This window comes from Capsicum annuum, chromosome 6 (assembly GCF_002878395.1).
Source record: "Capsicum annuum cultivar UCD-10X-F1 chromosome 6, UCD10Xv1.1, whole genome shotgun sequence".
NCBI lineage: Eukaryota > Viridiplantae > Streptophyta > Magnoliopsida > Solanales > Solanaceae > Capsicum > Capsicum annuum.
The window spans coordinates 200,894,937-200,918,988 of record NC_061116.1 but is presented as its reverse complement, the minus strand read 5'-3'; the positions used below and the strand labels follow the sequence as shown (position 1 = coordinate 200,918,988).

At 38.2% G+C, this 24,052-nt stretch overlaps 1 protein-coding gene across 18 annotated transcripts; it reads right to left on the bottom strand.

Moving 5' to 3' along the window:
• Nucleotides 1-5,357: 5,357 nt before the first annotated feature.
• LOC107872242 lies at nt 5,358-23,644 on the bottom strand. 18 transcript variants are annotated; one of them, XR_007056683.1, is made up of 7 exons: nt 23,064-23,628; nt 19,749-19,869; nt 16,571-19,655; nt 8,994-10,368; nt 6,045-6,185; nt 5,796-5,966; nt 5,358-5,663 (listed from the first exon to the last, which is right to left on the bottom strand). XR_007056683.1 is itself a non-coding variant. In XM_047413759.1 (6 exons), the coding sequence occupies exons 1-4, from the start codon at nt 23,178-23,180 to the stop codon at nt 6,178-6,180; spliced, it is 345 nt and encodes a 114-aa protein (XP_047269715.1). In that variant the 5' UTR covers nt 23,181-23,628; the 3' UTR covers nt 5,358-5,663; nt 5,796-5,966; nt 6,045-6,177. The 18 variants fall into 18 exon arrangements, 2 of the variants coding, with proteins under 2 accessions (XP_047269715.1, XP_047269714.1); XR_007056688.1 differs by having other exon boundaries at nt 5,796-5,933; XR_007056687.1 differs by having other exon boundaries at nt 6,061-6,185.
• Nucleotides 23,645-24,052: the final 408 nt, after the last annotated feature.

The window sequence follows — 24,052 nt, the reverse complement described above, 5'->3', positions numbered from 1 at the left end:
TTGGGGATTGTCCCAGTATGGTCTGTTAGATTTTTGTGTCCATTTGGGTGGACAAACGGGTGAAACGACGTGAATGGGGAATTTACGGGTCAAATCAGTGTGCTATAAGCCCACAATTCTGGGGGTGGGCTCGGATTTCGGGCATGCTGTGGGTCAAAAATCGGCCGAGGCATGACAGAGAGGTTGGAGATTATCCCAGTGTGGTCTTTTTAAATTTTTGTGGCCATTTGGGTGGACAAACGGATGAAACAGCGCGAACATGGCATTTTTGGGCCAAATCGGTGTGTTATAGCCCACGATTTCTGGGGTGGACCTAGGGTCTAGCCGTACTTCTGGATGAAAATTGACCGGGGATGCTAGGGACGTTGAGGATCGTTCCAGTATGGTCCATTTAAATTTTGTGGCCATTTGGGTGGACAAACGATCGAAATGGCTGAACGGGATATTTTCGAGCCAAATCGATGTGCTATAGCCCACGATTTTGGGGGTGGCCCCGGTGTCCGGGCATGCCATGGGCCAAAAATTGATCGGGGCATGCCAGGGAGGTTGGGGATCGTCCCAGTATGGTCTGTTAGATTTTTGTGTCTATTTGGGTGGACAAACGGGCAAAACGACGCAAACGGGGCATTTACGGGTCGAATCAGTGTGCTATAGCCCACAATTTTGAGGTGGGCTCGAGGTTCGGGCGTGCTATGGGCCAAAAATCGATCGGCCATGCCAAAGAGGTTGGAGATCATCCCAGCATGGTTTGTTTAAATTTTTGTGGCCATTTGGGAGGACAAACGGACGAAACAGCGTGAACATGGCATTTTTGGATCAAATCGGTGTGCTATAGCCTACGATTTCTGGGGTAGACCCAAAGTCTGGACGTGCTTCTGGATGAAAATTGACCGGCGCATTCTAGGGAGGTTGGGGATCATTCCAATGTGGTCCGTTTAAATTTTTGTGGTCATTTGGGTGGACAAACGACTGAAACGGCGCGAACGAGGCATTTTTTGAGCCAAATTAGTGTGCTATAGCCCACGATTTTGGGGGTGGACCCGGTGTCCGGGCGTGCCATGAGCCAAAAATTGATCGGGGCATGCCAAGGAGGTAGGGGATCGTCCCAGTGTGGTCTGTTAGATTTTGTGTCTATTTGGATGGACAAACGGGTGAAAAGGCTTGAACGGGGCATTTACGGGTCAAATCGGTGTGCTATAGCCCATGGTTTTGAGGGTGGGCTCAGGGTCCGGGTGTGCTGTGGGCCTAAAATTGACCGAGCCATGCCAGACAGGTTAGGGATCATCTCAGTGTGATTCATTTAAATTTTCAAGGCCATTTGGGTAGACAAATGGACAAAACGGCACGAACATGACATTTTTGGGCCAAATCGGTGTGCTATAGCCCACGGTTCTAGGGTGGACCTAGGGTCTGGACGTGCTTTTGGCCGAAAATCAATTGGGGTGTGCTAGAGAGGTTGGAAATCGTCCTAGTATGGTCAGTCTGAGCGGTTTGTTTGGTCAAACAGGTAAAACGACGCTAATGGGTCATTTTTAGGCCAAATTGGTGTGTTATAGCCCTCGATTTTTGGGGTGGGCCTGGGGTTTAGGCATGATTTAGGTCAAAAATCGATCGGGCTGCCCCAGGCAGGCTTGGGAGTAATCTAGTATGGGCTTTTTTAGTTTTCTGGGAGGTTTGGTTGGTCAAACGGGATAAACGACGTGAACAGTCCATTTTTGAGCAAAATCGGCGTGCTATAACCCACGTTTTTTTAGGTGGTCCCAGGGTTTGTGTGTGATTTTAGCCAAAAATCGATCGAGCTGCTCTAGGCAGGGTAGGGAGTGGCGTAGTGTGGGCTATTTGGGTTTTTTAGGCAGCTTGGTTGGTCAAACGGGTGAAAAGGCGCAAAAGCATAATTTTTGGGCTAAATCGGTGTGCTATAGCCCATGGTTTTTGGGGTAGGCTCGGGGTGCAGGTGTGATTTTGATCGAAAATCAATCGGGCTACCCCAAGTAGGCTTGGGAGTGGCCTAGTGTATGCTATTTTGGCTTTCTGGGCGGTTTGGTTGGCCAAACGATCGAAATGGTACGAACAGACCATTTTCGAGCCAAATCGGTGTGCTATAGCCCACGATTTTTGAGGTAAGCCCAGGGTCTGAGCGTGAATTTTTACTGAAAATTGAATGGGCTGCCCCAGGCAATATGAAGAGTGGCCTAGTGTGGGCCATTTTAGTTTTCTGGGCAATTTGGTTGGTCAAACGTGCAAAATGGCATGAACGAGATGTTTTTGGGTCAGATCGGTGTGCTATAGTCCACAATTTTTGGGGTGGGCTCGGGGTCCAGGCGTGATTTTAGCCGAGTTGCACCTGGCAGGCTGGGCAGTGACAATATAGGCTATTTTGATTTTCTGGGTGGTTTGGTTGGTCAAACAAGAAAACGGTGCAAACAGGCCATTTTCGGGCCAAATTGCTTTGCTATAGCCCGCAGTTTTGGGGTAGGCCTGGGATCCGACAGTGATTTTGGCCAAAAATCAATTGGGTTGCCCCAGGCAGGCTGAGGAGAAGCCTAGTGTAGGCCATCTTGGTTTTCTAGGCGGTTTGGTTAGTCAGACGGGCGAAACGACATAAACGAGTCATTTTCGGGCCAAATAGATGTGCTATTGCCTACGATTTTGGGGGTGGGACTAGGGTCCAGGCATGATTTTGGCCAAAAATTGACTAGGCTTTCCCAGGCAGGCTGAGGAGCGACCTAGTATGGGTATTTTGGTTTTCTGGGCGGTTTGGTTGGGTCAAACCGGTGAAATGGTGCAAACGAGCCATTTTCGGTGTGCTATATCCACGGTTTTTGGGATGAACCCAGGTTCCGGGCGTGATTTTCGGCCGAAAATCGATCGGGCTATCCAGACAGGCTGATGAACAATGCACAGACTTCACATCCACTATACGCCTAAAGCTCCATTCGCCTACATAAAAAGCATAAGAGAGAGAGGGAGGGAGTTAGTATAAGAATTAAAAATAAACCAATGGAAGAACAAATTACTAGATGACAAAAGACATGTGTAGCAGATTTCATTACCCTTAGCCTAACGACTGGGAAACGCAAAGTTCCACCCTTACGCCTCACCACCTTAGCTTGAAAATATTCGTTCTCCCCATTTGTAACCGTAAAGGTAACATAGAAAATTAAGTATGTGCCGCACTCATCTTCATTAACCTTGAGAATCTCATTGACCTCATATTTAGTGTCCTAAAATGAATACACGGGAGCTTTGTCAGCTTTCTGGTAAAAACAAGAAAAAGAACAAGTAGAAAGACAATGGAAAGTGTGACAAGAGCATACAAATTTCTCGTTGTACAGCTTAAGTGCCTTTGCAGCATAACCCTTCATCGTTTCAGCATAAGAAGGAATTTCCCAGTACGCTGGAATGGGGAATACAGTAGCCGCTGGATGTCCACTAGGATAATCTTTAATGTCAAATCCCTATCAAAGTAAAAGTCAACCAATTAGAGACAAACATTATGCATTGCAACTAATATGTTCTTGTAAGATATAAGCTTCGAAAAAAAATGCAGAAGTTGTATCAGACAAGTATCTGAGAGAAACTAGATTATATGACAGAAATTATACAATAAAAAGGAGAAAGGAAAACCATGAATATCTGTATATAAATATAAAAGTGGAAAGACAATTTGATGCATGGCATGCTCCAATTGAACGTGAGACCTCATGGTGCTCAACCCAACTTCATCGAACCGCGATGTGTAAACACTAAAAAAAGAGAAAATAAACCTAGTATAATTCTACATGTGGTTTCACAATTAGTAACATAAATAGAACCAACAACAACAATAAACACAAATATATAATATGATGAAAATAAAAAAAGATACCTCACTCTCATTGAGCTGCTGTAAATACTTGTTCCAGCAATCTTTATCAATCACATACTCATCATCTGAATTTGAATCTGCCATACTAATCTTGCAATATGTACAGTTTGTATAATCATGCTCTATTGGTAAAGGCTCCAATCTTACGTAGCCGCTCAATGCATCACCCTCATCATCATCATCATCATCAACCTTCTGCTCTGAATCCAAATCCGAATCTGAGTCTGAATTCGATTCGCTCATGAAACCAAAATCATCCGTGTAGATTCCATCCTCAGGTGAAGGCTCGGAATCTGATTCGCTTGAGGAATCAGATTCCGATTCACTTGGCTGCGGCAACCAAGTTTTCGGTGATGGCAAACCAGGATTCGTGATGAAAAATTGACTTATATTTGATTTTTTTTACGTAACAACCCTACTTAGACTCCAAGTTAACCTACATTAAATATATTAAACCTTTATAAAAGCTTTAATTAAATGGCTTTGGCGATTTTGGTCCTTGTGTTACAAGTTTGTTCTAGTTTTGGTCCTTGTATTATTCAACTAAGCATAATTAACCTTCAATTAATATAAACATGTGATTTAGATCCTTCAAACTAAACAGAAATAGCAAAATTACCATACCGAAATTCCAAATATCATACCATATGATGTCCTTCCTACCTAGCAAGAGTTAGCTTCGTAACTATATGTAATGCGTTGCATAATCGAGCTTTCATTTTTAGACTTTTTTTCCTCTAATGGTTCCAACTTACCATAGGTTTGATTATGTTGAACTATATATTTCTTGAATGATACTACTTGGATTAAAAATATAGCTATTGGACACATTATTCATGGCTATGTTGTTCAGACTCTGCCGCACTATGTTGTTCTGGTAAAGTTGCTATCATGTGACCAGGAGGTAACGGGTTCAAGCCTTGGAGCAGCCTCTGGTACAAAAGCAAGGTAAGGCTGTGTACAATACACCATTGTGGTGGCTCTTAAGCGGATACCGTACAGAGAGATAGCTTTAGTGCACCGGAATGCCCTTTTTTTTCTAGCTTTGCAAAACTATAAATATAGATGCTTGTTGTCTCTGGTTGTTTCCCTAATTTGATGACGTTGAGGGCTTATGTGAAACTCTGTCAGCAATCCCTGCGTTTTCAGCAACAAAGGAGACTCCATATCCGAACCTACAAGTTGGAGCTGCCTCATGCGGCTAGCTCAAATATGCCCTGTTTTCCATGCTTCTTTGCTCAAGAAGTGCATAGGAACATAGTTACACCCGCAGGATCTTGCGGACAAGGTTCTAATTGGGTAAGATCATAGAGAGGTAAATGACCACGCCCAGCTAAGGGGCCCTCGACAACTAATACAATCCGGCAGTCATGTCATTATATTACTTGAGAAACTGAAAATGTCTTCCCAAATTTGGCACTTTTCTTTGTTAGCAATGGTAACAAACCCCACAAACGTCTCATCTCAAGAATCAACCAATGCAATATGCTTCAACCAAACGAGATATAGAATAATAAAACATCACAGTAAAATTATCTTAAACATAATTCCATAAGTCATAACAAAGTTCAGACACAGTTGTTCTTCCTCCTTTCTACACTAGACATAGATAATCCCACCACTTTCAATTACCAGCAACTAAACCATGATGACAAACAAACTTAAAACAAAGGCACAATTTATTACAAACAGTGTCCAACATTGACAAGAGCTGTAAACACAAAACTAAAGCTTGAACCCGGGGCAAAATGATGCACAGACTTCACATCCACTACATGCCAGAAGCTCCATTCGCCTACATAAAAGCACAAGAGAGTTAGTAGAAGAATTAAAAATAAACCAAAGGAAGAACGAACAACTAGATGAACTTGACAAAACGAAAATGAGCTTCATAATGTGATGTAGCATGTATAGCAGATTTCATTACCCTTGGCCTAACGATTGAGAAACGCAAAGATCCACCTACACGTCGTACCACCTTAGCTTAAAAATATTCCTTCTCGTCATTTGTAACCGTAAAGGTAATATAGAAAATTAAGTATATGCCCCACCGATCTCCATTAACCTAAAGAATATCACTGACCTCATATTTAGTGTCCTAAAATGAATACAAGGGAACTTTGTCAGCTTTCTAGAGAAACAAGTAGAAAGACAATAGGAAGTGTGACGAGCATACAAATTTCTGATTGTACATCTTAAGTGCCTGTGCAGCATAATCCTTCATCATTTAAACATTAGTAGGACATTCCAAGTAGTTTGGCCTAGGGAATACAGTAACCCCTGGATGCGCACCAGGATAATCTTTAATGTCAAATCCCTATCAAAGTAAAAAGCAAACCAATTAGAGACAAACATCAATTATTGCAACTAATATGTTCTAGTGAGTAGTAAACTTTGAAAAAGATGAAGAGGTTGTCTCAGGCAAGTATCCAAGAATGTATTTGCTTGTCGGTATAGCATATTCACCAAGCAGATTCAATCTTTCCCACAATTGTGACATAAGCGAGCATATCAGACACTATCAACTACAAGAAAAGTTAAAACTATATGACAAAAATTATACAATAAAAAGAGAAAAAAAAGCCATAAATATCTGTATATAAATATAAATCTCTGGGAAAACAATTTGAGTTCCTTTATCTATCATCATTGCAAATGCCACTGATAAAGAAAGCCTGCCAGCATCCAAGTTTCATTTCAATCCAGCTAAGACATAAAAAATTATAGAGTCAATTGGATAAGAACACATTTTGCCTAATGGAGAGGTGAGACCGAATATTGAATTGTGAAATGTCATGAGAATTTTATTTTATTTTTAAACAAATTTGTGGCTTTATTGCAAATGAAAATTAGGTAGTAGCTTACACACTCGGACTAATTGTCCAAGAAAAAAAAAAAAAACTAGATAAAAATCCTAATCTATCCGTCTGACCAATATTAAGCCAAATTCCACATCCTCCTTGCTCTTACGTGTAAAAGAAAGTAGAATTCTCATTTTGCCCTTCTTATTTCCTAAATCATCCCCCTCTCCTGTACAATGTTGCCTCCTCATTAAACTCCACTTTTGTCCTTCTCTTGCACTGGATGATCAATGTTATCCCTCTGTCTTCTTCAGCATGTACTTCAACAGTTTTAAAGAGTAAATGAATCTCATTCATTCCTGTACCAGCCTTAAAACAGTGAAATGTACTATTCTTATCTTTGAAGTTGTGTTCTCTGGATGGCGATGGTCACAACTCTGTGTTTTGCTCATTGGATGCTGTTTCATATCACTGGGTAAGCTCGTACCTTTTACATCTATGTCTCCTGCTGCAAGCACATCATACCCTTTCTTTGTGTAGGTAAAACCATGGTGAATTGCATGGAAGCTTCACACTTTTTCGTTTAGCATCTTTGCCCTTTTATCCTTTGCTGTATGAAACTCTTAAGTAAGGGCTCTATAATTTATCACTGTTGACTATTTTCCTTCCAGCTGAATCCAACATGTGGAAGTGCTCGTATCTGCAATTAGCTGTGTCTGGAGCATGATTAACTAGATAATCTGCTAATTTATTTCCTTCTCTGTAAATATGCTGTATAATTATTTGCTTGCCCTGTATGTTCTCCTCGATATCTGCTACAATGTCTGTAAATATTCTTCTCTGCTTAAAACTTTCTTAATAAGCATGGAATCTGTCTGACTGAATACCTGATTATATCCTGCTTGCTTGCAATGTGTAGTGGCCTTCAATACTGCTAAAGCTTCTGTTATTGTGTTTGTTGTCTCATGTAATTTAGCCGCTTCTGCATAAATTATATCTCCATGCTCATCCCTTAAACAAAAGGCATAAGAGCTTAACCCAGGGTTGCCTCTTGAAACCCTCTTGATGCACCATCTGTATTGTACTTGACCCATCCTCTTGGTGGAAATTCCCAATAAACTTTAGTATATTTCATCATCGGCTTTATGCTTCCCACTTCCCTAAGAATTCTTGGCCAATTGCCTGTAAAAATTCTTTTAGGATTTCTGACTTTTAACAGCATATGCACTGTTCTAACAACATTATGCAGAATTCTTTGAAAACTTGCCTTCTTTCCTTCATGTTTGCTAGTGTTCCTTCTCTTCCAAAGTTCCCATACTATAATACTTGGTATCACCATTCAGTTCCCTATGAGGTGTTATTTTCTTAGGTAACTATGTTGATAAATCTTCCTATTTTCAACAACAACAACAACAACAACAACATAGTGTAATCCCACAGGTAGGTGGGGTGGGGTGTAAAGTGTTTGTTTAGTAGATACTCTCGGCTGCACAATTAGTATAATAGTAACAAACAGTACTAACAACAATAATTAGAGATATAAATCCAAAAATATTGATGAATGGCACGCTCCAATTTTTTCTCAAACTTTTGGCGAATTCCCCCTTTTCTTCTATTAATTTGCTATAGTAAAAAGCCACTTCCTACAGAATTACACCACTTCAGTTCAGGGCCTAGAGATTGTAAAGTTGAAATCGCAAAACAATTGGAGGAGCAGAGTTGAGCGATTAAACCTCACGTTTGGCATGTTGTTTAATGGATGTTGTTGTTTTTTGGCATCCATATGATGCCTTCGAAAGAAACAAAAAAAAGTTAAAGCTAGAAAACAAGAGTAAGCCTATTATAAACTCTTTTCTTGAAGTACTTTAATATCTTCTTTTATGTTAAGTTAGGATATCCATTAATGTCTTCCTTCACTATCTTTTCATAATACCCTTCTCGAGATCCTTTATCTAACATAGTTTCAAATGCCATTGATAAAGAAAGCCTGCCAGCAGCTTAATGGAAAAAATTATATATCGAGTTAGCAAACTAATGCGATAAAGATATTTACTGAGAAATTAGAACCTATTTGGGAAAAGTTTTAAAATTTATGTATTTTGGTGTGGTGTGAAGAGTTTGTTCCATAAGGATCCTCGGCTGAACAATCAGCAGCAGCAACAAACAGAACCAACAAAAAATTTCTCACTGAGTTTCATTAAACTCAATACATCCAATAATAATCTGCCTAAGTAGTCTGTTCAGAGCTATAAACCATATTGACGAGCGTAAACATGAATATTATTATTTGATGAAGAATAAACATAGAGAAAAGCATTAGATACCTCACTTTCTCGTAGCTGTTGAGAATACTTCTTCCAGCCATCATCATCAATCACAAATTGATCATCTGGATCTTTCATATCAGGCGTCATTGGTAAAGGATCCAAATGCTGGAATGTCTAATTTGATTTGCTCCAGCCTTCGCATCATTAGTTAAAATAGGTTCGGAAAGTTCAACATTTCTGAAGGAGGGAGCATAAACTTTGTCAATAGACCCTAATTTATAGCTTGACCCTTGACATTATCAAATGAGAGATGAGAACTCTTCACTACATTGGATGGATTCAGCTTGTAATACAATCTCATATCACCAATTGGAAATGTCCCCAAGACCCAATTAAAAAAATGAAGTTAATATCAAGTAAAGAAGCAAGTTGGATGAAATAATTTTTATTTTATGTGACAATTCAGCCAAGGACATTGTTGAATCAGTGACACCATCTTCGAAGATCATGGTATCAATACTAATGGAATCCAAATAAGCAAACTCACAACGTTGCTCACTTAAGCTCTTAGGCTTTTCCTTTAAGCGCTTCCAATATTGTTCTTGGATAACATTGCTTTCATTTGAACTAGAGGCTGCACTATGCCAGCCCCATTGAGCGAAACAAGTGGTTTGGATGTGTCACTGCAAAATTACACAATGCCTACTGACTTTTCGATGCCTAATCAACATGACTAAATTTTGCTGTTAAAAAAAAGATCTTTTTCTTCTTCAAATCATTTTTAAGAGAAGCGCATCAACAAAATTGTTTTAAACACAGTGCATAATCCTTTGGGTTGACAAAAACAAATAGCAAGCTACACAATTCACATATACACAAAAAAGAAAGACATTTAGAATGAGTCTTCTGACGTCAAAATTCTAATCGAAGATTATTGAAGTACGGGAAGTCATAGTCAAAAAGCAGCAGTCAGTGTCAAACCCACCTATTCTTTCATCATTTGCAATTGGATACCGTAGATTATACACCAAAGAACACTTGATTTTACCATAGCCATGGTACCCCATCCTTCCCCCAACTGTTCTGAGCAAGATAATAATCTTGTCCATCTTCGTTCATGCCAAAACCAACGCTAAGCATGTTGTGTGTCCTGTCCTTCTCACCTTTGGCTAAACTTTCCTCTCTCTATCCGTTGGTCCCATATAAACGCCCTAATTTATACAGCTTTGGTAAACATAAACAGTAAGTAACATTCAATTATTTTGAAAAATTGATAGAATAAATTAATTCAAACCTGTCCGACGTGATTCTTAAGGCTTTTATAAGACTTAATTAAGCATGTGATTGGCTGCCTTTTTATGTGCTCTTCGATTTGGTCTTTAGACAGTCTATGAATATTAATGTCTTTATATCCAGCAGTTTTCACCTTTTTCTGCATAAAAAGCAAATAAAATCATTACCGCAGACTCCTAAATTCTCTTCCAATTTCGACCCCCACTTCGAGGCACTCAACCTCGTGACTCACAAAATACTCAAACCAAGAATTCACCAAACAAGGAAACTAGCACAGGCAAAGGACAATCAGAATATTACTACAAATTCTGGTAGTTCTCAGAGAACTAAAACTGTTATTTGTTCAAATTTGCCACAGACTGATGAGGTTTAGAGGTTGGGTTGATGAACAGAATTTTGGCTCAAATAAGGCTCAGGTTATGAACAAGGGTACTCTTAACAATATCCCAGCAGTTCCTGATACTTCTTCTGATAACAATAGCTCAGAAAACTCTACACTTAGATCCAACTGATCAGTCCTTGCAACAACAAGAGACACCTTTAAGATGATTTCTTTTTCAGAGATCAAACAATATACGCAATCATACATCTTCTGTGCATTCGCATCTGCCTCTTCTCATAGAGTATGGATATTCATCTTCTTCTGCAATGCCCTTTTCAACTGCAAACCTGTAAGCCTTAGAACAGCTACCTTCGTACGTCTCGATAAGGGGACGACAACCTTTTTTCTTTTAATGGATTCAGCTGTCAATATTATCGGCACCAATAGAAGTATATGCCCGCAGTACCTTGAAACATAAGTAATTAAACAAGACATATAATAACAATGTTAAGAGTAATAATAATATAATAAAAAAAATGATACGCACGAGTTTTTCTTTGATTTTGGGTGCGGAGAAGGCACTTTTTTCCAACCCAAGAAAAGGTAATCTGAAAAATCAAGAATGCCTTAACATTTGAATACAAGGTAAAAAGTTTACATACGATGTAAATTTCAGAGTATTAAGGTATATCCTATCAAACTGATATGCCATAGTTCAATCAGGTGCTGCCAAAATTATTCAACTATTAGTCGGTCTAGATTCTAGACATTGTATTCTACTAGAATCTTCTCTTTGATATTTCTTAATATATTTAGCGCCTAAGTATGTAATAAGTACTCAAGATATTCCCTATTATAACTTGGAATAGTTATATCCCTTTTAACTTTCCTTCTGTGTGATCCTTGAGAAATACACTCCCTACTGATACTGATTAGTCTCATGTAGGGACAGTCAATGCAAGAACTTAATGTAGTTCATTGCTACTAAAAATGATCAAAAATAAAAAAGTTAAATGATACATTACCTTTTGGAAGAAAGGCTTCTTCCTAAGTTTTGAAATTTCATAGTTCAATCAGGTGCTTCCAAAATTACTCAGCTATTAGTCGGTCTAGATTCTAGACATTGTATTCTACTAGATTCTAGACATTTGCATCCGGTCTTTCGGATGACTTGGTGCTTGAATTCAAGGGAGCAATGTTGAATCGGGATATGAATTTCTCTAGATTGTCAGTTCATATGCTTCAGGTAGAGGATCAAAAAAAGAAAGTTACTGAGGCAAGAGAGAAGGATAGGCAGGCCAAGAGGGTCAGGCCAATAGAGCAGAACCACAATCAGCCACAGAGTGGTAATTGGGGTAACAGATGGCAGAAGAAAAAGTTTTGGGGTAATGCACAGTCTGCAGCCAACGCCCTAGCGCCCAAACCACCAGTTGACAGACGATCGCATCGTAGAGTTTTCAAACTAACCATGGATCCAGAGCTCAGGATACCCAGTCACAGGGCAGTATGGCTCAGCAACATCATACTTTTCCACGGTGTGAGACTTGCGGAAGGCATCACCCAGGGAGGTGTCAGTTGGGCACACTTGTATGTTATTCATGTGGTCAGTCGGGTCAGTTCCAGAGAGATTGTCCATCTACTAGGGGGAATGTTAGTGGTGTTAAATCAAAGGTTAATTCTTCCGCACCACCACCACCTCAAAAGGGCGCCACTTCAGCTACCGAAAGCGGTCGCAATCGGTTGTATGCTTTGTCCAACCGCTAGGAGGCAGAAGCCTCACCAGACGTAGTCACCAGTACGTTACAAATCTTTTCCCGTGATATTTATGTATTGCTTGATCCCGGGTCTACCTTGTATTATGTGACCCCATATGTGGCCATTGGTTTTGGGTTTGACCTCGAAGTGATTGTAGAACCTTTCTCTGTTTCCACTTCTGTGGGTGATTCTGTTGTAGTTAGGAGGGTGTATAAAAATTGTGTTGTCTGTTTTTGGTCGGGATACTGTGGCAGACCTCATAGAGCTTGATATGGTTGATTTTGATGCTATCCTAGGAATGGACTGGCTCCATTCATGTTATCCCACGCTAGATTATAGAACTCGAGAGGTTACTTTTTCTTTCCCTCATGAACCCGTGATAGAGTGGGAAGGGCACTCTTTAGCACCTAGAGGGAACTTTATATCCTACCTCAGGGCCCGTAAACTTATTTCCAAAGGTTGTTTGTACCATCTTATTCGGGTTAAAGATTCCAATATCGGAAGTCCGTCTCTTCAGTCAGTCCCTGTGGTGAAAGAGTTTCCAGAAGTCTTTCCCGATGATCTTCCAGGAATATCACCTGATAGGGAGATAGATTTTCGTATTGATTTATTGCCAGACACCCGTCCCATTTCTATTCCGCCATATAGAATGGCTCCTGCAGAACTGAAAGAGTTGAAAGAATAGCTAACAGACCTTCTAGACAAAAGTTTTATCCGTCCTAAAAAGTTTTATCCGTCCTAGTGTTTCCCCCTGGGGTGCACCTGTGCTTTTCGTGCGAAAGAAAGATGGTTCCCTTCGTATGTGCATAGATTACCGCCCGTTGAATAAGGTCACTGTTAAAAATAAATATCCTCTTCCTAGGAGTGATCTTTTTTACCAACTTTAGGGTGCTAAGTACTTCTCAAAGATAAACCTTCGTTAGGGATAAGGTTAGAGAGTCAGACATTTCCAAAATAGCTTTCCAAACCCGATACAGTCATTATGAATTCCTGGTCATGTCCATCGGGTTGACTAATGAATAGCGTGTTCCATCAGTTCCTCGACCTGTTTGTCATAGTTTTCATTGATGACATCTTAATTTATTCTAAGAGTGAGGAAGACCATGCCAATCACCTCTGAATCATCCTTCAGACTCTCAAAGATCATAAGTTGTATGCAAAATTTTCCAAGTGTGAATTCTAGCTTAATGTTATTGCTTTCTTGGGACATATTGTGTCTAGTGACGGGATTAAGGTTGATCCCTAAAAGGTTGGGGCAGTAAGAAAATGGCCCAGACCCACAACTCCAACCGACATTCGGAGCTTCTTGGGTTTGGTGGGTTATTACAGAAGGTTTGTAGAGAGTTTTTCCTTCCATAGCTGCTCCACTCACTAAGTTAGCAAAGAAAAAAGTGAAGTTTGTGTGGTCTTAACACTTGTGAGACTAGTTTTGAGAAGCTGAAAGACAAGTTGACTACTGCACCTGTTTTGACCCTTCCCGAGGGTGTAAAGGGGTTTGTGGTGTATTGTGATGCGTCCCGAGTGGGACTTGGTTGTGTACTTAGGAAGAAGTCTTTCTTCCAAAAGGTAATGTATCATTTAACTTTCTTATTTTTGATCATTTTTAGTAGTAATGAACTACATTAAGTTCTTGCATTGACTGTCCCTATATGAGACTAATCAGTATCAGTAGGGAGTGTATTTCTCAAGAATCACACAGAAGGAAAGTTAAAAGGGATGTAACTATTCCAAGTCATAATAGGGAATATCTTGAGTACTTATTACATACTTAGGCGCTAAATATATTAAGAAATATCAAAGAGAAGATTCTGGTAGAATATAATGTCTAGAATCTAGACCGACTAATAGCTGAATAATTTTGGCCGCACCTGATTGAACTATGGCTTATCAGTTTGATAGGATATACCTTAATACTCTGAAATTTACATAGTATGTAAACTTTTTACCTTGGATTCAAATGTTAAGATATTCTTTATTTTTCAGATTACCTTTTCTTGGGTTGAAAAAAAGTGCCTTCTCCGCACCCAAAATCAGAGAAAAACTCGTACGTATCATTTTTTTATTATATTATTATTACTCTTAACATTGTTATTATATGTTTTGTTTAATTACTTATGTTTCAGGGTACTGCGGGCATATACTTCTATTGGTGCCGATAATATCGACAGTTGAATCCATTAAAAGAAAAAAGGTTGTCGTCCCCTTATCGAAACGTACGGAGGTAGCTGTTCTAAGGCATATAGGTTTGCAGTTGAAAAGGGCATTGCAGAAGAAGATGAATATCCATACGCTATGAGAAGAGGCAGATGCGAATGCGCAGAAGAAATGGTATGTATGATTGCTTATATTGTTTGATCTCCGAAAAAGAAATCATCTTAAAGGTGTCTCTTGTTGTTGCAAGGACTGATCAGTTGGATCTAAGTGTAGAGCTTTCTGAGCTATTGTTATCAGAAGAAGTATCAAGAACTGCTAGGATATTGTTACGAGTACCCTTATCCATAAGCTAAGCCTTATTTGAGCCAAAATTCTGTTCATCAACTCAACCTCTAAACCTCATCAGTCTGTGGCGAATTTGAACAACAGTTTTAGTTCTCAGAGAATTACCAAAATTTGTAGTAATATTCTGATTGTCCTTTGTCTGTGCTAGTGTCCTTGTTTGGTGAATTCTTGGTTTAAGTATTTTGTGAGTCACGAGGTTGAGTGCCTCGAAATGGGGGTCGAAATTGGAAGAGAATTTAGGAGTCTGCATTAATGATTTTATTTGCTTTTTATGCAGAAAAGGTGAAAATTGCTGGATATGAAGACATTAATATTCATAGACTGTCTAAAGACCAAATCGAAGAGAACATAAAAAGGCAGCCAATCACATACTTAATTAAGTCTTATAAAAGCCTTGAGAATCACGTCGGACAGGTTTAAATTAATTTATTCTATCAATTTTTCAAAAATATTGAATGTTACTTGCTGTTTATGTTTACCAACGCTGTGTAAATTAGAGCGTTTATATGGGACCGATGGATAGAGAGATTAAAGAGAGAGGAAAGTTTAGCCAAAGGTGAGAAGGACAGAACACACAACATGCTTAACATTGGGTTTGGCATGAACGAAGATGGACAAGATTATTATCTTGCTCAGAACAGCTGGGGAAAGGATGGGGTACCATGGCTATGGTAAAATCAAGTGTTCGTTGGTGTATAATCTACGGTATCCAATTGCAAATGAAGAGAAATGATGAAAGAATAGGTGGGTTTGACACTGACTATTGCTTTTTGACTATGACTTCCCGTACTTCAATAATCTTCCATTAGAATTTTGACATCAGAAGAGTCATTCTAAATGTCTTTCTTTTTTGTGTATGTGTGAATTGTGTAGCTTGCTATTTGTCTTTGTCAACCCAAAGGATTATGCACTGTGTTTAAAACAATTTTGTTGATGCGCTTCTCTTGAAAATGATTTGAAGAAGAAAAAGATCTTTTTAACAGCAAAATTTAGTCATGTTGATTAGGCATCAAAAAGTCAGTAGGCATTGTGTAATTTTGCAGTGACACATCCAAACCATTTGTTTCGCTCAATGGGGTTGGCATAGTGCAGCCTCTAGTTCAAATGAAAGCAATGTTATCCAAGAACAAGATTGGAAGCGCTTAAAGGAAAAGCCTAAGAGCTTAAGTGAGCAACGTTGTGAGTTTGCTTATTTGGATTCCATTAGTATTGATATCATGATCTTCGAAGATGGTGTCACTGGTTCAACAATGCCCTTGACTGAATGAATTGTCACATAAAATAAAAATTATTTCATCCAACTTGCTTCTTTATTAGATATTAACTTCGTTTTTTTAGTTAGGTCTTGGGGACATTTCCAGTTGGTGATATGAGATTGTATTACAAGCCAAATCCATTCAATGTAATGAAGAGTTCTCATCTCTCACTTGATAATGTAAGGATCAAGCTATAAATTAGGGTCTATTGACAGTTTACGCTCCCTCCTTCAGAAATGTTGAACTTTCCCAACCTATTTAACTAATGATGCGAAGGCTGGAGCAAATCAAATTAGATGTTCCGTAAGGATCCTCGGCTGAACAATCAGCAGCAATAGCAACAACAAACAGAACCAACAAAAAATTTCTCACTGAGTTTCATTAAACTCAATACATCCAATGATAATCTCCCTAAGTCGTCTGTTCAGAGCTATAAACCATATTGACGAGCGTAAACATGAATATTATTATTTGATGAAGAATTAAACATAGAGAAAAGCATTAGATACCTCACTTTCTCGTAGCTGTTGAGAATACTTCTTCCAGCCATCATCGTCAATCACAAATTGATCATCTGAATCTTCCATATCAGGCGTCATTGGTAAAGGATCCAATTTTTTTGGAGTCGCTCGAATCATCGTCTTCCCCTTCTCATTATCATTAAGCTTTTGCTTCTTCACCTCCGATTCCAACTCCGAATCCGAAACACTCAAAACATATGAGTATTCGAATGATTCACTCGAGAAATCATCCGTCATGATTCCGATATCAGTTGGTGTCGGATGTGGAGGTGGTGGTGGTAGACGTAGTGGCGGAGGCAGCCGCAGCGGTGACGGTTGCTCGGACAACATCACAACAAATCGACAAACCAAAACCTAACCTAGAGAGGAGAGAGCTGAGAGCTGAGAATGGTGTATGTATGGCACCAATTAGAGAAAAAACACTTTAAATAGAGGTAACTTTTTTTTAATAACTCTTTGCCCCCAAAACTTACATTATTTTTGTTTTTTGAGAAAATACATAATTACCCACTGATATTGGTCGAGATTTTCAAAAAGACACCTAAACTTTGAATTGACCTACTACCCCCGATTCTTACTTAATCCATTGCAAACACACCATTTTTCACTGAATCTCAGTCACAACAAAGAGAGTGAACACACGCACCAATTAGGTGGTGACACGTGTCAAATACGTTTAATTTATATTTTTTTTATTTTTTTAATAAAATTTTACTTTTTTTTAATTTAACACCCCACCCCCTCTTCCCCCACCCCACCCCATCTAGCACCCCCTCCCCCGACGTCCAATGGAGCTTTAATGGTGTTGAAAAAGACATTGTGTTGAGCTTTAATGGAGGTTTAATGATATTTAAAAAAAAAAAAGCTTCAATGAAGCTTTAATGGTGTTGAAGGTGTTGAAGAAGAAAGGGTGGGTTGGGGGAGGGGGAGGGGGATGGTGATTTAAATAAATAAATAAATATTAAATTTTTTTGTTTAAAAAAAATATAAATTATATATTTATTATTTACACGTGGAACCTTTTTATTGGTCAAAAAGACAAATTTGAGCCCTTTCACGCACCTATGGAGCGTTGTACACGCAGGGGATCAAAATGGTGTGTTTGCAATGAAATAAAGAAGAATCGTGGGGTAATAGGTCGAAGTTAAAGTTTAGGTGTCTTTTTGCAAATCTCGACCAACATCAGTGGGGTAATTATGTATTTTCTCTTGTTTTTTCCTACATCAAGTTTGAAAATGAATAATTTTAAACTTAAAACTTACTCCCTCCTCCGTTTCATAATAAATGAATTGTTGAATTTTGGCACACAAATTAAAAAAAAAGCATTAAAGATATAAATTTAGCACAACTTCCCATTTTTACCCCTAAAAAAAGAAAAAACTAACCTTGTAATACCTTTTCAAAAATTAATTGATTATCAAATCATAAGGGTAAATTTGAAAAAAAATTCAATGATTCACTTATTTTGAAATATCAATAAATACCCCAACGATTCACTTATTCTGAAACGGAGGGAGTAGTATTTAATAGGAAAATGGCCTCCCGTTTTTGTTTGGACTGGACCTTTTTTTTTTTGTACAGATTTGGGTTGGAATAAAAGACGGGGATCTTTGGCCTTTCCAAGTCTTCTTTAAATTAAACAGATTACAATTTTTTCTCTTTATTTCTCTCTTTTTTTTTCTTCTTCTAGGGAAATGACTTATTTTTTAGACAGATCTACTATCTATCCGATCGTTATATAGATAGATCGATTGCCGATCCGATAAATCAATTGTCGATCCAACCTATATATGGACGGATCGATTATCAATCCGACAAATTGATTATCGATCCAACCTATATACGGACAGATCAATTATCAATCCGACAGATGAGAATTTTCATTTTTACCTATTTCATTCATATGGCTTAAAAAAACCTCGAGTTACCCCCTAAACAACACGATCGATGTAATAGGTCGTCAGGAGTGTCCCAAAGAAGTTTTGCCCAAAATTCACTTTGGCGATTGCAAACCCCATCGATCCATAGGCTAACACACACAATAAATCGCAAAAGAATATTCAGTGTTTCGTATATCGCTTATATGGATTAAAAAACCTCGTTCTACCACTCCCCTACCCCCCATACCAACACGGTCCATTAATAAGTTGTAATGGGCGCGCCCAAGAAATTTTGCTCAAAATGCACTCCAACGATAGGACCCCTTATAGGCTACCACATATGAAAAATCACAAAAAAATCTTTAGTTTTTCAAATTTCGCTCATATGGCTTAAAAAATCTCCGCCAACCCCCCAAACCAACACAATCCATATGCTAATTAACACAAACAAAAAATTCCCAAAAATCCTTAGTTTTTAGCATTTTGCTCATATGGCAAAAAAAAAACCCCCCCCCCCCCCCCCCCCCCCCCCCCCACAAAAAAAACGTTACATTTAATTAGTTGTTAGGTGAGGGCCCAAGAAAGTTTGCTCAAAACGCACTCCGACGATCGAACCCCCTATTGATCCATAAGTTAACACACAGAAAATCTCAAAAAAATCCTCATTTTTTAGTATTTCGCTCATATATGTTTAAAAAATCTCCAACTCCTCGATTTTTACTAGCAACTGAACCATGATGACAAACTAACTTAAAACAAAGCCACAATTTACTAGAAACAGTGTCCAACACTGACAAGAGCTGTTAACGCAAAACTAAAGCTTGAACCTGAGCCAAAACGATGCAGAGCCTTCACATCCACTATATGCCCAAAGCTCTATTCGCCAAAATAAAAGCACAAGAGAGAGTTAGTATAAGAATTAAAAATAAACCAAAGGAAGAACGAATTACTAGATGAACTTGACAAAACAAAAATGAGCTTCATAATGTGATGCAGCATGTATAGCAGATTTCATTCATTACCCTTGGCCTAACGATTAAGAAACACAAAGATCCACCCATACGCCTCACCACCTTAGCTTGAAAATATTCCTTCTCGCCATTTGTAACCGTAAAGGTAAGATAGAAAATTAAGTATGTGCCGCACTCATCTCGATTAACCTTGAGAATCTCATTGACCTCATATTTAGTTCCCTAAATTGAACACACAGGATCTTTGTCAGCTTTCTGGAGAAAACAAGAAAAAGAACAAGCAGTAAGACAATGGGAAGTGTCACAAGAGCATACAAATCTCTTATTGTAGCTCTTAGAATCTTAAGTGCAGATTCTCAGGAATTTTCAAGTAGTTTGGACTGGGGAATACGGCAGTTGCTGGAAAATGACCAGGATAATCTTTAATGTCAAATCCCTATCAAAGTAAAAGGCAACCAATTAGAGACAAACATCACGCATTGCAACCAGTATGTTCTTGTAAGAAATAAGCTTTGGAAAAAAGGTGCAGAGGTTATACCAGACAAGTATCCAAGAATGTATTTGCTTGTAAGAACCACTTAAAATGGTGTTGTTTTTCACATTTGTTTTTTTAAAAGAAAAAAAAATTAGCATACCCACCAAGCAGAATCAATCTTTCCCGCAGTTCTGACATACGCGAGCATATTGGAACACTATTAACTACAAGAGAAACTAGATTATATGACAGAAATTATACAATAAAAAGGAGAAAGGAAAGCCATGAATATCTGTACATAAATATAAAGGTGGAAAGACAATTTGATGCATGGCATGCTCCAATGTGCTATACTAAAAAAAAAAAAACTACTTCCTACAGAATGACACCGCTCATTTTAGGCATAAGAATAGTAACAATAGAAAGCACAAAACAATTAAAGGAGAAAAGTTGAGCAATTAAACCTCACATAAAGAGTTTGTTCCGTAAAGACTCTCGGCTGAGCAATCAGCGCAATAGCAGCAGCAAACAGAACCAACAGCAACAATTAGAGATATAAATCCAAAAAAATTTTAGTTTCATTAAACTCAATACTATAATCTCCCTGAGACTGTCCAGAGATATAAACCGTATTGATGTGCCAAGTCTTGAGGAAAGGAGAGCACAATGGCCCTCACAAGAACAAGTTATGGATACAAAATATGTCAAGGACCCAACCACATAAGCAACAACAATAACATACCCACAAGTGGGGTCTGAGGAGGGTAGAGTGTGCCGAGACCTTAGACATCAAATCAAAGTAGGCATGGAAGAAGGGAAAACATAGCAACTAATAATTAAGTGGAATGTAACCACCACAAAATATTGTGACAGACTAAATGCAATAAACAACAACAGATGAAAGTAAACTTGGAAACAATCAATATAAAACATGAACCAGGTATAGGTATGCAATTGGAGAGATGATTTTTCCAGTTTTCAAGTTTCATTCTAAATCCAGCTAAAGACATAATGAATAATAGAGTTAGCCAGTTGAAGTTGGAAGTTGTTCTTTGCTTAATTTTTACTATATATACCTCATCAAATTATTGAATAGCAGCACAAAGCAAAAATTTCTTGATTTCTTCTCTACCAACTTAATTAGTTTTGATCATTTTAGTGCAGCAATGGGTTGTGAAAAACTTGTATTTTTTATGCTATATCCCTTTCTCTGTCAACTTGCTTTCTCCTCATCCTTACCTCATTTGTGCCCCACAGATCGAGCTCATGCTTTGCTACAATTCAAGCATATGTTTATCATTAATCCTAATGCTTCTGGTTTTTGTTTGAACATGACAGGCCAATTGATTCAGTCATATCCAAGAACGCTTTCATGGAACAAGAACACAGATTGTTGCTCATGGAATGAAGTTCATTGTGACGAGACGACGGGACAAATAATTGAGCTTGACCTCATTTGCAGTTCACTTCAAGGCAAATTTCATTCCAACAGTAGCCTGTTCTCTCCCGTCTCAAAAGTCTTGATTTATCTTATAATAATCTCTCTGGATCACTCATTTTACCTAACTTTGGTGAGTTTTCTAGCTTGACGCATCTTGATTTGTCGCGTTCAAGTTTTACAGGTCTAATCCACAGAAATCTCTCGCCTCTAAATTATATGTTCTTCGTATATGGACTCGCGATCCATATGGGCTTACACTCGGGCCTTATGATTTTGAACTACTCCTTAAGAACTTGACCGAATTAAGAGAGCTTGAACTTGACTCAGTGAACATCTCTTCCACCATTCCTCTAAATTTCTCTCCTTATTTAACAACTCTATGGCTTCTAGGCACACAGTATTCTTCTGTTACTCTTAGAGTGATTTGGTTCCATATACACTGGTTGGACTCTTTTGAGCCATTAGATACAGACCTTGTACACCATACCGTGTAGGAAAACAACAGCGGACTAGCTCAAGGAGTACTATAAGTCCAATTAAAGCAAATGCTTGAAAAGTACACACAAGTTTGAGTCCTCTTCCAACTTCCATTCAACTTCAAATGATATATATCAACGGGATAATTTTTCTTTTAACGATATCATGTTGCTTTGTCGCTTACCCTCCCCTTACCCTAACTTTGTAGATATTTACTCCGTGATTGTAATAGAAAGTTTGTTGTAGTTGGATTTCATATCACTTGATAGTATGAGGTGAAGTAATTGGAAAAAAAATCAAGTCAATGTACGAGTCGTTGCCCAAAAATCAAAGAATACTGGAAAATATCAAAAATCCAAATTCTCAAGTCAAGACATTTCATAGAAAGGTCCAAGCTTAATACAATATTGTTTGATAATTTTCTGTTGAAAACGTCACAGTCCCAAGTCTCTGCTAGTCATCTAGACCCTATTGCCACGCACTATAACTATCCTACGTAATGCAGAAAAATTCACTTTGAGAATGTTATGCCTAACAATAATTTTTTATAGTAAATTTAAATTCTCAGAGGGGAGCGAAAAGTCTGTTAGTGTGATAATTGGTGTGTAGACTTGACCAAAGCTTGTCATGTCAAAATCAAGATAAGTTTGATTAGTTGAGATAAGAGTATTGGTTGGTGTATAGACCTTTACAACAAGCAACAACACAAAGGTCCCTTCACTTCTGTTAAAACTACTGCTTCAGAAATGTTACGAGCTCTGTTGTTGAGAATGCTCATTTAATGAATAAGATTATATACCTAATGGAGAAGCGAGCCCTGTGTTTTCATCTTACCCATATAACTACATTGAATTGGTGAGATTATAGAGTTTTTTTTCTTTTCAGATACCAGTGGTGTCCAGGTCACCTCAACTAATTTCACGCCATACCACCTCCCACCAGCAATAGTTAATACCCTGGTAATTCGGTCCACCAAGGCTAAAACAGATGGGAAAGAAATCACTACCTAGCGTTTTGTATCTGTTGGGAATTGAACGTGAGACCTCATGGTGCTCAACCCAACTTCATAGAACCACGATGTGTAAACACTAAAAATAGAGAAAATAAACCTAGTATAATCCCACATGTGGTTTCACAATTAGTAACACAAAGATAACCAACAACAACAGGCAGGCAGAGAGAAATCAAGGATAAACACAAATAGTATATATAATTTGATGAAAATAAGCATAGATACCTCACTCTCATTGAGTTGTTGGAGATACTTGTTCCAGCATTCTTTATCTATCACATTCTCATCATCTGAATCTGGCATATTAAGCTTGCAGCAACAGTTCTCATAATCATGCTCCATTGGTAAAGGATCCAATCTTACGTAGTTGCTCGATGCATCACCCTCCTCCTCCTCCTCATTAACCTTTTTCTTCTTCACGGACGGCTCCAAATCAGATTCATTCGAGGATTCCAATAATTCATTCGAGAAATCAGATGTCTGGATTCAGATCTCAGCCGGTGTCCTTTCTGGTAGCGATGGCGGTGGCGGTGAAGGTGACGGTGACGACATAACAATGAATTGATAGACAAACCAAACCCTAGGATGGAGGGCGATCAGAACTGGGAATGGACAGCGAATTGAAATTATGTATGGCACCAATACCCCCTTCAATACGAGAACAGCCCCAATTTTTTCTTTTCTTTACGTTTGACAGTCCTCTTCACACTTTTAACTTTACTTTTTCTTTTAAAATATACTAGTATACGTACCCATGAAATGCACGAACTGTCTATCTATTTATCTATGCCCGTTGCTCCCATCTCTTTCTCTCTCTATACTATCCATCCATATATATATATGTGTATGTATAGAAAGATTATCGTTATTCAAAATTTTAGCTTTTCTTATTTTATCTTATCTATATTATGACTTTATTTTTCATATTTTAAAAAATTTTCATGTCAAGTTCAAATAAGTTTTTTTCATATTTAAATTCAAATTACGCCAAAAATGTCAATTGCTTTTCTGTGATATTAATATTGAATATGGAGATTCATAAAGAGTTCATTCACATTTGTCTTCTTTTATGTAGTAACTACTTTTTAAACTTGTTTATTCATATGAAGAAGCGTTGAAATAATGAGGAGAATTTCATTATTTTGTCTTGTGATAAATAATAAAAAATTTCCACAATCTCTACTTCTCCGGAGGTAGTGGTATGGACTGCGTAC

Coding starts and splice junctions, on each gene's coding strand:
- LOC107872242 (XM_047413758.1), bottom strand. CDS start 23,180: ATGGAGCATGATTATGAGAACTGTTGCTGCAAGCTTAATATGCCAGAT. Junction 19,656..23,063: donor AACAACTCAATGAGAGTGAG/GTATCTATGCTT, acceptor TGTTCAATTTAG/GGAACTAAATATGAGGTCAA. Junction 19,339..19,484: donor TCTTAATCGTTAGGCCAAGG/GTAATGAATGAA, acceptor TTTGGCGAATAG/AGCTTTGGGCATATAGTGGA.